The sequence below is a fragment of the Microcaecilia unicolor genome, chromosome 8 (genome assembly GCF_901765095.1).
Source record: "Microcaecilia unicolor chromosome 8, aMicUni1.1, whole genome shotgun sequence".
Lineage (NCBI taxonomy): Eukaryota > Metazoa > Chordata > Amphibia > Gymnophiona > Siphonopidae > Microcaecilia > Microcaecilia unicolor.
In genome coordinates this window covers 116,440,540-116,453,308 of record NC_044038.1, presented here as the reverse complement: position 1 = coordinate 116,453,308, position 12,769 = coordinate 116,440,540, and the positions used below count along the sequence as shown (strand labels likewise).

Here is a 12,769-nt window from a genome sequence, read left to right as displayed (position 1 = left end):
CAGTTCAAACTCCTCTTATTGACCTATAAGTGTATTCACTCTGCAGCTTCTCAGTACCTCTCCACTCTCATCTCGCCCTACACTCCTCGGGAACTCTGTTCACTGGGTAAATCTCTCTTATCTGCACCCTTCTCCTCCACTAACGCCAGACTCCATTCCTTTCATCTTGCTGCACCATATGCCTGGAATAGACTTCCTGAGTCAGTACATCAAGCTCCATCTCTGGCAGTCTTCAAATCTAGGCTAAAAGCCCACCTTTTTGATGCTGCTTTTAACTCCTAACCCTTACTCACTTGTTCAGTACCCTTATTTTATCATCACCACCTTAGTAATTTCCTTATCTCTTATTTGTCCTGTTAGTCCCTGCTCAACACAGCTTACAATCTAATTAGGACAGTCTCTTCATGTTCAAGTGTACAGTGCTGCGTACGTCCAGTAGCACTATAGAAATGATATGTAGTAGTACTAGGGGGCATGTGATGAAGCTACAAAGTAGTAAATTTAAAACGAATCGGAGAAAATGTTTCTTCACTCAACATGAAATTAAACTCGAATGCATTGCCAGAGAATATAGTAAAGGCGGTTAGCTTAGCAGAGTTTTAAAAAGGTTTGGATGGAAATGGACTGCTGAGGGTCACGTGATGAGCTGAGGGAGGAAGTCGCAGCTTTCATCTCTCTAGGGTTTCCCCTCTGCTTTCGCGCCGCTAACGGCTAATTGCAGCAGCGAAATCGCCCCAAAATCGATGTGCTAACTAGGAGCAGCCTATGGATACATTTGTGACCCGAGAAACGAGAGCAACCCCAGCAAAAACGGCGAAAAAAGGAGCAGACAAACCGCGAGGCTCGGGAGATTCCAAGATGGCGTCGAGCGCGGCAACGGACCCACCTCCGCAGTTCCACCCGATGCAGCTACAACAAATCACAGAAGCGGTCAAGTCGGCACTTGAGCCACAGCTTACCAAAATCTCCGAACGACTTGAGGGAGTCGAAATGCTGTTAGGAGAGACAACACGTCGCACGGGGGAGCTGGAGGTACGGGTGTCCGAATTGGAAGACAGAGCTCAGGGCAGAGAGGGCCTACTCACGGAGCTCCAAAACCAACTAAAGCAACAGGCGCAGCACCTGGATGACTTGGAGAACAGAGCAAGGCGGGCTAACCTAAGCCTGATCGGCATCCCGGAATCGGTGCAGGACCGGCAATTGCCTGCACAATTGGAGCGCTGGCTAAAGCAGTAGTTCGCTTTATCTGATAGTATTGGACCCTTGTGCTTGGAAAGAGCGCATAGATTGGGGTCACCAGCAACAGGCCTCGAGCTGTGATCATAAAGGTCCATAATTTTTTCCACAAGGAAGAAATACTGAGAGGAGCGAGGGCGAAATGGGACACTAACATTTGATGGAGTGGGAGTTAAAATCTTTCAGGACTGGTGCAAGACGAAGGGGGCGTGGCAATATGGCGCTGTAACCTCCGGTAGAGAGAACGCTGTCGAGCTCCGTGCTGAACATTCACAATACCGCGTTTCCAATATGCCCCATTCTAAGAGGAAAGGGAATGTGAGGACGGTTCCCCAACCTACCTCGACATCTTCCCCTGTTCAACAGAGGCTCGACCGCTTCCTTACCGGTACCTCCCTTTCAGGTCTGAGTATTCCCGCTGCGGAACAAGCCGAAGGAGCGGTATCTCTGCTGGGTTTAGAGGCATCGCTATCGCCTCCCTCAGCCTCCAACAATCCTCCTTGTCCAGCTTCCACTGCTGCACTGAAAGAAAACAAGTATGCTGCCGGAAGTGCTGAGTCGGCATTTTCTGTTGGGGGTTCATCGCTGCAGGAACAGTGTCTGGAAGGAGAGGCCCATGGTTTTCCTGAGGCCCCCGAAACATCAAAGGAGGTAGATCTTGGACAAATTTGGAAAATGCTCACTGGTATGAACTCAACTCTTCAAAAATCTTCAGGTGAGATATCTACTTTGCACCAAAAATTTGAGGAATTAGTTAAGAAAGTGGATGTGGTAAAAGAAGATTTGTCTTCCTAAGTTAAACAATTACAACTTGAGGTACAGCAAATACAAGACTTTAATCATATAACTATTAAAGATAAGTTGGCTCTTCATAAAAAAACTGAACAAATAGAGAACTATAATAGACATCTGAACCTTCGAATATTAAATTTTCCTAAAGTTCCTGGGATCTCACCGATTGATATGTTTAAAAGGTATCTTCTGGAAAACTTGAAAATTCCCCAAGAAGCATTTCCCCCTATATCCAAGATTTACTACTTGCCTAAAAGCCCAGTGACTGCGGGAGGTAATAGAGGAGGTCCGGACTTGAATATTGATGTGAATAATATTTCAGACATCTTAGAACAATCGCTAGAAAATTGTTTAGAGAGAGCTACTCTTTTGGTGATATTTGTTTTTTAACAGGACCTCAATACAATTTTAAGATTATACTTCAAACAATCAAAAATTCCTTTTGGAGGAAATAGGATCTGGATATATCCAGATGTCACAAAATCCGCTCAAGAGAGGAGAAAAAATTTCTTGATTATGAAAAAGGAGGTTCTGGACTTGGGGGGCACTTTCTTCCTAGCCTATCCGTGTAAATGTTCGATAAGATATTTGGATGTAAAGTACATATTTTATTCACCTGAACAGTTAAGGGCATTTTGGGATTTGAAAAAGTTGTAATTTTGTTGGGTTAAAGATTGATAATATTGGGGAGGTTAATCACATGCAAGTCTTTTTTTGAATTGTTTAGACTATACCTAAATGACTGTTTAATCCTGCTGCGTCCCCTCAACATTAGTGGTCTAAGGAAGCTGATCTTTTTTTTTTATACGTCAAATATCATTTTGTCTTTCTTTATCTTAAGCTGTGTTTTCTTTCACAAGTGTTTAACTTGTAATAAAAATGTTAAATTCAATTAAAAAAAAAAAATCTTTCAGGATTATTCTGTTGCCCTACAAGCACGCAGGAAGGCTTATGGGCCATTGTGTCGACACTTGGTTGAGAAAAACCAGAGATTTATGCTACTTTATCCGGCACAGTTGAAAGTCTTAATGGAGGTTGGATGGAAAACATTCCAATCTCCTGAAGAAGCAAAAAAGATGTTGCAGGATTCTCCAGTACCAAGCCCTGGACAACCGGACTGAGGAGTGATGATAACATGCCAACAATTAGAAGTTGAGCTTTGTTAAGGCTATGTAACATTTTCTGTGGAGGGCAGAATGTACACGGTTGAATGTAAGTATGACTTGATTGACCATGTGTGTATGGGGCAAGAATGAGTAGGCGTGGAGTGCGGGGGGGCCCCTTATCACTAGTGACCTGTACTCTCCATGCAGCAGAAGCTGTGTTGGGAGACTGAGTGGTTAAAGGGGGAGGAAGAGGGGGGGGAGGGAGGTTGGAGGGGTCAAATGGGTGGAAATAGTGGAAGGAAGTATGGAAGTGGGAGAAGAACTTATGGGAGATTGAAGAGTGCAGAAAGGGAGGCTGGACCCTCAGAGCTACATAATGAACGAATGAAGTGGGCATGGGAACTTATGGCAACAAACGAAGATTGGGAAATCAACTCTTAAAATATTATCTTGGAATGTGGCGGGGATAACGTCGCCAATCAGGCGCTATAAGATCTTGTCACAGTTGAGGGCGCATGGAGCTACCATCGCTTGTCTCCAAGAGACCAAGCTCTCAGATAGTGAGCATGCAAAATTGTGCCAAAGGTGGGTGGGGGAATGTCATTATTCTTCTTCCGGGAAACGTAGGAATGGGGTGGTTGTCCTCATAAAAAAGGGAGTGTCCTGCCAGACCAAACTTGTGTATAAGGACTCTGATGGGCGAGTGGTGTAACTTCATGTAAATTACCAGGGAACAAAATTTTACTTATGCACAGTATATGGGCCCAATACATTCTCTCCCCCCTTTTTTTCAACAATTGGTGGCATTGGGCTTGCAACACACAGACGCCCCGTGGGTGTGGGCCGGGGATTTTAATCAAGTAATGGACCCTGCATTGGATAGATCCTCACCCCGAGCGGTAGCGGTGGTTGGGGGAGGGAGAGGCCTGCCAGCTATGTGTAACTCCCTACGGTTGGTTGACCCTTGGAGATTGTTGCATCCTACGACGCGGGATTATACTCATCAATCCTGGGTCCATCAATCGTGGTCCCGCATTGATTACATATTATTGACAAACTCTTGGTTTTTTAGGACGTGCAAGGTATTCATTGGTCCCACGAAGATTTCCGACCATTCTCTGATTGGGATAGAGTTCACCGTTGGCACGGGAGAGCCCGCAGCGAGTTCCTGGCAATTCCCTTCGCATTTATATCAAGACCGACAATTCATAGAGCACATTAGAACTCGATGGCAATTTTATGTAGAGACTAATGAGCCCTCTTGCACATCACCAACCTTGTTTTGGGAAGCCTCCAAGGCGGTACTCCGCGGTGAGGTTATTGCATTCATGAGTGCACGAGCCAAACAGCTAGCAGCAGGCATTATGCGATTAGAGTCAGCTTATAAGATTGCAAAAAGACAACATATAGTTAAACCATCTAGAGAACACTAGGAAAGAGTAGCAACTGCCCTGGTGGCGTTAAATTCTATGATCCATGAAAAATATAAGGGACAATTGTTTGCTAGGCAACTAAACTTTCAGAGATTTGGCAATAAGGCGGGAAGATTACTGGCACAAGTAGCAAGAGCAAAAACCTCACGGACTTACATCTCCCATATCACTGCAGATGCTGGAAACTACATCACGCAACCAGCAGAGATAGCAAAGGTTTTTAAAGACTATTTCCAGGGAATTTATTCTCAGAGCGGAGAACCCCAGTCACCTTTCATAGATGATTACCTAGAAGATGCGGGTATGCCGCGCTTAGAACAAAGAGTAAAAGAACAACTGTCATTACCTATAAGAGCACAGGAGCTCCAAAAGGCCATAAAATCCCTTCCGCTTCGGTCGGCCCCTGGCCCGGATGGGTTTTCGGGCGAGTACTATAAAATGTTGGGCTCGGAAGTGATGGGGCCCCTTGTGTTGTACTATGAGGCGGTGATAGATCGTGGTTTCTTTTCCCCGGGGGAGAACGAGGCTTTAATCACCCTCATCCCGAAGCCTGGCAAGCCTCAGGACCAAGTAGAATCTTACAGGCCAATCTCATTGCTCAATGTTGATATTAAACTTTTAGCAAAGGTATTGGCTGAGAGATTGGTGCAGCATTTGCCGTCCTTAATTGGTGAACACCAAGTGGGCTTTGTCCGAGGGTGCCAGGCGACGGTCAATGTGCGTAAAGTCCTTTTATCCATGGCACATGGTCACAACACTAAGACACAGTGCAGTGGAGCTACATTTTTAAAGTGCTACAATGGGTAGGGCTGGAGGGCTGGTTTATGGAAGCGATTGCGGCCTTGTATGCCAGCCCCTTGGCACGCATAGTGACGAACGGAACTGTATCTGCAACATTCCGGTTGCAGAGAGGGACAAGACAGGGTTGCCCACTCTCCCCGCTGTTGTTTTTGCTGTACCTACAGCCTTTGCTCCGCACACTTATGAAAGATTCAGACGTTGCGGGGATCACCATGCTGACACAGGAGGTTAAAGTACTAGCATTTGCGGACGATATCCTCTTGACTTTGACACGACCTGAGAAATCGGTGCAGCACTTATTGGCGATCTTAGATGAATTTAGTTTTCTCACAGGCTTTTCCCTCAACTTTCAAAAGTCTGTTGCTCTTCCACTACAAGCTGAGATCCGGGCGGGGTGGGCGGGCCAGTTCCCCTTTCAGTGGGAGCAATCCCAGATTAAGTATTTGGGGGTTTATATCCCCATAAACCTGTCAGAGATATATACACAAAACATTGTACCGTTAAAACAGCAGTCCACGAAACTTCTGCAGAGATGGCAGGCACTCCCGATTACTATGCTGGGCCGCATAGCTCTTTATAATATGGTTTTGTTTCCTAAATGGACCTATGTGTTGCAGATGCTCCCCCTTTTATTACGACTTAAGGAGGGAAAGTGGCTGCGGAAAAAATTGAATCACTTCATATGGCAGGGGAAGAGGACCCGCTTACCACTCTCCAAAGTTATGATGCCCCGAGCGAAGGGGGGGTTAGGATTATTGGACCTTAGACTTTTTTCCATGGCTAGCAGTATGAGGCATTTATCAGATTGGTTTCGCAATACCCACTACTTTTCTTGCACCACTGCAGAAACCAAGCTTTTGGGGGAAATTCACTTTTCATACTGGTTACATGCGTCCTCAATAGACATGACACAACTGGGACCACTCAAGTGTATATTGGGCCCGCTACGTACTACCTGGAAGCGGCTTGGTCGATTAAAATTGCTAGACTCCTCTGTTTCGGTGCTTTTGCCGCTCCAGGGAAATCTAGCCTTCCCGGTGGGGAGTTCATCACTTAACTTCCGGAGGTGGGCCGTAGCGGGAATCAAGTATTTGTTCCATGTGGTTACTGAACAAGGGAATTTGAAACCATTTGAAGTTTTGAAAGAGGAGTATGGGCTGAATGGGAATGACTGGTTTGCATATGTACAGTTGAAACATTATGTAAGTTCATTGCCCTCAGCTTCCCTGACTGCTGAATCTTTGGAAAGACTCAATGAACTATTGGGATTAGATGTGCAATTAAGGGTGCCGTTGAGCTATTTCAATCGCCATCTGAGAGAAGCACTTGAGCCTCTAGATCATCGAGTAGTAACCCAGGCTTGGAATAAGGAACTACAGCTGCACCTCCAGCCAGAACATATAGGAGCATGCTTTAAAACGCTGTATACAAACACAGACAATGCGGCCTGGTGGGAATTACAATATAAGTTTTTACTTCGGTTACACATTTCACCTCACAGAGCGTATAGAGCAACGCTCCGGAAGTCAGACTCTTGCCCAAAATGCGGAGGAACCAATGCGCATTTGGGACACATGTACTGGAGCTGTCCCAGAGTCAAAATGTTTTGGACTGAATTAAACAACCATGTGTCTCAGCTCTGGAACACGACGTGGAAATCTTCTCCGAGGCAGCTGTTTGATTTATTTGGAATACAAAGCCCAGCTCCAACAGGATTTAAAAGCTTTTTGAAGCGTACAATGGTGATGGCAAAGCGAGTCATTTTGCAATTATGGTTAGCGGCGGACCGCCCGACCATATCCCACTAGAGATCAGCTATGATTCAAGCCTGTGCACTTGAGAAGACAAGAATCCCAGACTTGGCCTCTAAAAGAGGCGAACAGTTCTGTAATATTTGGTCTCCCTTTTGGGACTCTCTCACTCCGGTAGCACGAAGCAAGATATTGAATTGTTAACATAGATAGGATACTGCCTGATAAGGAATAGGTAGGGGGGGAAGGTAAGGGAGGGGTTGTGTGTGGGGGGGGGGGGGGGGGGGGAGATAAGCTGGGATAAACTTTAAAAGCATGCAAGCCAGACACTGTCTTTCTTTTGTATCGCATTGTTTCATCTTGATTGTAAAGTGACTAAGTTTGGATTGCAATAAATAAGATTAAAAAAAAAAAAAAAAAAAAGGTTTGGATGGCTTCCTAAAGGAAAAGTCCATGGACCATTATTAAATTGGATTTGGGGACAATCCACTATTTCTGGGATAAGCAGTATGGGGCGTTTTGTACTTTTTTGTGACTTGGATTGGCCACTGTTGGAAACAGGATGCTGGGCTTGATGGGCCTTTGGCCTGTCCCAGTATGGCAATAGATATGTACTTAACCAATTCCTAATCCAGTTCACCCCTTTGGATCCTAAGCTCAGCTTGTCAAGTTTATTCAAGAGCCTCCTATGAGGAACCGTGTCAAAACCTCTGCTGAAATCAAGCGCATATCCTTGATCCAATTCTCTGGTCACCCAAAGAATTCAATCTGATTCGTTTGGCACGATTTACTTTTGGTAAAACTATGTTGTCTTCGATCCTGTAGTCTATTGAATTCCAGGAAATTCACTATCCTTTCTTTCAACATCGCTTCCATTACTTTTCTAATAACCAACGTGAGGCTTATCAGCCAGTAGTTTCCAGCTTCTTCTGTCACCACTTTTGTGAAGAGGGACCACATCCATTCTTCTCCAATCCCACGGAATCTCCCCCGTCTCCACTTAGTGGTTCGCAGCATCTTTCAGTCTCACAATTCTATTTTTAGTCTTCCTCCTTTCACTAATATACCTGAAAAAATTGTTGACCCTCCATTTGTTCTTCCACTCGTGCTTTCGCCAGACGTATCTCTCTTGGCTTCCCTTTCCACTTCTCATTTATCCTCGCAGCCCATCAGCTCTTTCTTCAGGAATGCCCCCATTTTACTAAAGTCAGCATATTTGAAATCCAGAACTTTGAGGTTTGAGTGGCTGCCGTCCTCTTTAGTTATATTGAACCAAACTTTTTGATGATCACTGCTGCCCAGGTGGGCACCCATTGACATTAGATGCACTTTCCCCATTTGTGAGCACCAGATCCAGCATCACTCCCATCCTTGTGGGTTCCATCACCATTTGTCTGAGCAGAGCACTTTGAAAGGCATCCATGATCTCTCTACTGCTTTCCGATTTCGCAGATGAAACTTTCCAATCTGTATCTGGCAGGTTGAAATCTCCCAGCAATAGCACCTCTATTTTCTTTCCCAACTTTTAGATATCTGTAACCAGATCTTTAACTAGTTCCTCCGATTGTGTTGGAGGTCTGTAGACATCATCATGTGGACAGAGGTTCTCATCTCGTTTCAAGGTGATCCATATCACTTCTTCCTTTCCGCAGGCCCCTGGCATTGCAGTCGCTGCAATATCGTTTCTCACTCCTCCACTTTTACAAACAGCGATGCGTAGGTCTAGTAGCGCTATAGAAATAAGTAGTAGTATTACGAACAGCTCTATCCTTTCTAAGATTGTAGCCCGGTATGTTTGCATCCCATTCATGGGACTCATTGAACCATGTCTCCATGAAAGCAACAATGTCTAATTCTGCCTCTAACATCAGGGATTGCAGCTCACAAACTTTGTTGCTTAGACTACGAGCATTTCCAGCTACATTTCAGTGACAGTCTCCTCTTTTGTTTAGTTTTTTTTTGTTTGGTCTCACTTCCTGCTGTGTTATTTAGATTTTGCTCACACATTTTTCAGTAGTAGCTCAAGGTCAGGTACTCTGGATATTCTCTGTCCCAGGAGGGCTCACAATCTAAGTTTGTACCTGAGGTAATGGAGGGTTAAGTGACTTGCCCAAGATCACAAAGGAGCAGCAGTGGGATTAAAACCAACCACCTCTGGATTGCAAGACCAGTGCTCTAACCACTAGGCCATTCCTCCACTAGTTTGAAAACTAGTCCTAGAATAGTGCATCTTCTCTAAAAGCAGACAAGCAAAGCATAAAGGTTTTGACACCAAAACTCCTTACCAAAATAACTCTTTACCTTGATACAGAAGTGTTAAGATATTAATTGTGAGTTCTTGTATTATTTCCCTATGAAAATAAATTAGTGTGCTTATGCTTCTATTAACAAAACCATTATAAACAATGTTTTACAAACAAAGTAAACAGATAAAAATACAATATGAAATGTCATAGTTATTGCTCTTCATCATCAGTGCATGAGCCAAACAAAATGTCTCAAATACCTGAAAAATGTTGCTGCCAGCCTGCCAAAGTCTTCATTAACCTCCTTAGCAATAAACTGGTTCCATCACTGCCTTTTACTTCCACGTTTTAGTTCGGTTTACTTCGTATTTTCAGCATTCTTAGTGGCGTGGACCAATTATCATGGTTAACATTCCGATAATTTACAAAAACATTTTACTCCCTATTTCAGTTCCACGTTAGGCAAAAAGTAAAGAGGTGTGTGTGGTAGCTGTGTTAGTCCACTCTTAAAGGTTATCAATAGAAATCAAACAAAATAAAACATCAAAATAAAAAATGTTTTATTTTGTTTGATTGCTATTGATAACCGGCAAAAAGTAAAAGACGGATACCGCGGGATCCCGTGGCACCTCGATTTGCACCTGTATATAGCGATTGCATGGAAAGCTGTTTCAGCGTACAGCGCTGCGTACGCTACAGAAATGTTATGTAGTAGCAGCAAAACAACGTAAACCAACGCAAAAAAAAAAAAAGGCGGAGTGAATTGGTTCTCTGAAAGCAATAAATAAAGCCATTTTTGTACTTCAAACAGCACATACGAACCTAGCAGGGCCGCCCGGCATCACCTGCACCAGAGGCAGATAACGACCGGGCCCCAAAGGAAAAATGGAAACCTTGAGTGTATAACAGGAACTCACCTGCACCACTTCCACGTTACCCGGCACGAACCGGATTTTCAGCTTCTTCTGGCGACCCACCATCACACAGCAATATCGCGACCGCTGACAAACGTCTACTTCCCTTCCTCCAGCTGACACTGACCTACACTATACAGGCACGACAGTGCAGCCACCACTACCACCCAGACAAGGTTAGTACGCGCCGGCGCCTATGGGCCAGCAACAAACCAATGAGCTCGCGGATTAAGGGCTCTTGAGCAGCACAGAGAGGCGCGTACTGATTGGACAATTTAAGGAAGTCGGCTCTGGGAAGGGAAGCCTTAAAGTTACAGTCAGTAATCTCATAGGAAGGAAGGAAGGAAAGAGCCTCGGATTTAGCGCACTCCCTTTTTCATTAGCAGCTAAACAAACACAGAGAACAAAAAAAAAAAAAAGTCAGTCAAAAACATGTAGTAAAGTATTCCAATAAAAAAGGTACTCATTTTGTTTTATTACCTTTAAAGCAAACAACCACATGATGCAAGTACAGTAGGCATTTTCCTATCCTTAGAAGCCTTGCAGAAACTTCAAGGGTGGCCCATCCTGCTGCTGGAGACTTAAGGCCAATGAGTGAGGTTTTTCACACAGGCCCTAACCAGTGTTTCACACTAGTTCTGGCAGCCAGGGCCGTGCCAACACGGTAAGCGAGGTAAGCATGGCTGGGGGGCGCCGCTGCACCATGCTCACCTCGCTCGCCCTCCCGCTCCCATTCAACTACTGCCCGCCCTCTTCTCCTCCCCCCCAACATCCCTTTTCTTGTTTTTTCTTTTTAAATTTACCTCCGTGGCGGTCCAGCAGCGCAGCGTCAGTGAAGGAGGCGACGCTCCTGACGTCTCTAGCCTTCCCTTCGCTGTGTTCCGCCTTCTTCTGACGTCAAGGAAATGACATCAGAAGAAGGCGGAACACAGCGAAGGGAAGGCTTGAGACGTCGGGAGGCGAGCGCCGCCTCCTTCACTGACGCTGCGCTTCTGGACCGCCACGGAGGTAAATTTAAAAAGAAAAAACAAGAAAAGGGATGTTGGTGGGAGAGAAGAGGGCGGGCAGTAGTTGAACAATGGGAGCGGGAGGGCAGGGGAGAGACGAGCATGGATGCGAAGGGGGAGGGGAGAAGAGGGCGGGCCAGGCCAACTGGGACATGATGGGAGCGGGAGGAGAGAGGAGCATGGATGCGAGGTGGTGGGGTCATGGAAGGGGAATTGCTGGATAGGGATTAATGGAGGGTGACAGAGGAGTATGGATGGGAGGGGCAGGGCTCAGGGAGAGAGGGGAATTGCTGGATAGGGATGAATGGAGGGGACAGATGGGCATGGATGGATATGGATTGCAGGGCTCAGGGAGAGAGGGGAATTGCTGGATAGGGATGAATGGAGGGGACAGATGGGCATGGGTGGATATGGATTGCAGGGCTCAGGGAGAGAGGGGAATTGCTGGATAGGGATGAATGGAGGGGGCAGGGCTCAGGGAGAGAGGAGAAATTGCTGGACATAGAGGGGAGGGAAGAGAGATGAAGGAGATGAAATGAGGGAAAAGGAAGAGAGGAGAAAAACTGCACATGGATGAAGAAAATAGGCAGAAACTGAGGACCAGAAATGAAGAAGAAAGGAGGAAAGGAAAGAAATAAATGGAAAGGAAGCCCTGGAAACGGAGTTAAGAGGACAGATAGCAGCAGAATCAGATACTGGGCCAACATGATCAGAAAAAGAAAGTCACCAGACAACAAAGGTAGAAAAAAATCATTTTATTTTCATTTTAGTGTTTGGAATATGTCCACTTTGAGAATTTACATCTGCTATCTTATTTTGCAATGTATAGCAGTTTGTTTCTAAGAATATTGTTGACAATTCCTGTCAGTGTGGCAAGCGGTGAGCGATCATTTTCACGAGGGGGGGGGGGGGGGCGCTGCCAACTGATAGTCTGCAGGGGGGCGTCAGAGACCCTAGGCACGGCCCTGCTGGCAGCTGCACATTCCAAAAACTGACATGGTAAAATTATGCCTTACCTGATAAAGCAAATATACTTACTTGTACCATGTATTCTCGGAGGACAAGAGGCTAATAACTCTCATAACTGGGTCAACATCCACATCAGCCCAGAAATGTGCAAATATATTGCTTTTTCACTTAACATAATTGCAAAGATAGAATAGCTCATGCCCTTGTAGAAAGGAACTGTTTAGGCGTAAAAGTATAACTATATTTGTGTAGGCCATTTCTAACAGACCACATTATGGCTTTCTAAATTAGTAAAGAAAGGAACTGTGTTAGTTTAAAGAGAGGTGTGCAAATTGCTAAGGAATGCTGAGACAATAGGAGAAAGAAGCAAGCCCAAAATCCTGAGACAGAGATGTATGAAAGTTTCAAGGACGAGACTATGAAACTGAGGGAATAGAAGAAAAGGGCGGGGGGGGGGGGGGGGGGGGGGGAGGTAAAGCCTACCATGTATGAAACTACTAATGCAGAGTTTTCA

The 12,769-nt window shown here is 45.2% G+C and overlaps 1 protein-coding gene across 2 annotated transcripts in view; it reads right to left on the bottom strand.

Annotated features, from left to right (window-relative positions):
* Positions 1 to 10,464, bottom strand: part of MAT2B (methionine adenosyltransferase 2B) — a 241,285-nt gene extending 230,821 nt beyond the window's left edge. For both annotated transcript variants that reach the window (XM_030213643.1, XM_030213642.1), the window contains exon 1: positions 10,283 to 10,464. In XM_030213643.1, coding sequence (XP_030069503.1) covers positions 10,283 to 10,345 — 63 coding nt within the window. In that variant the 5' untranslated portion in view covers positions 10,346 to 10,464. The remainder of the gene's footprint in view (positions 1 to 10,282) is intronic.
* Positions 10,465 to 12,769: the final 2,305 nt, after the last annotated feature.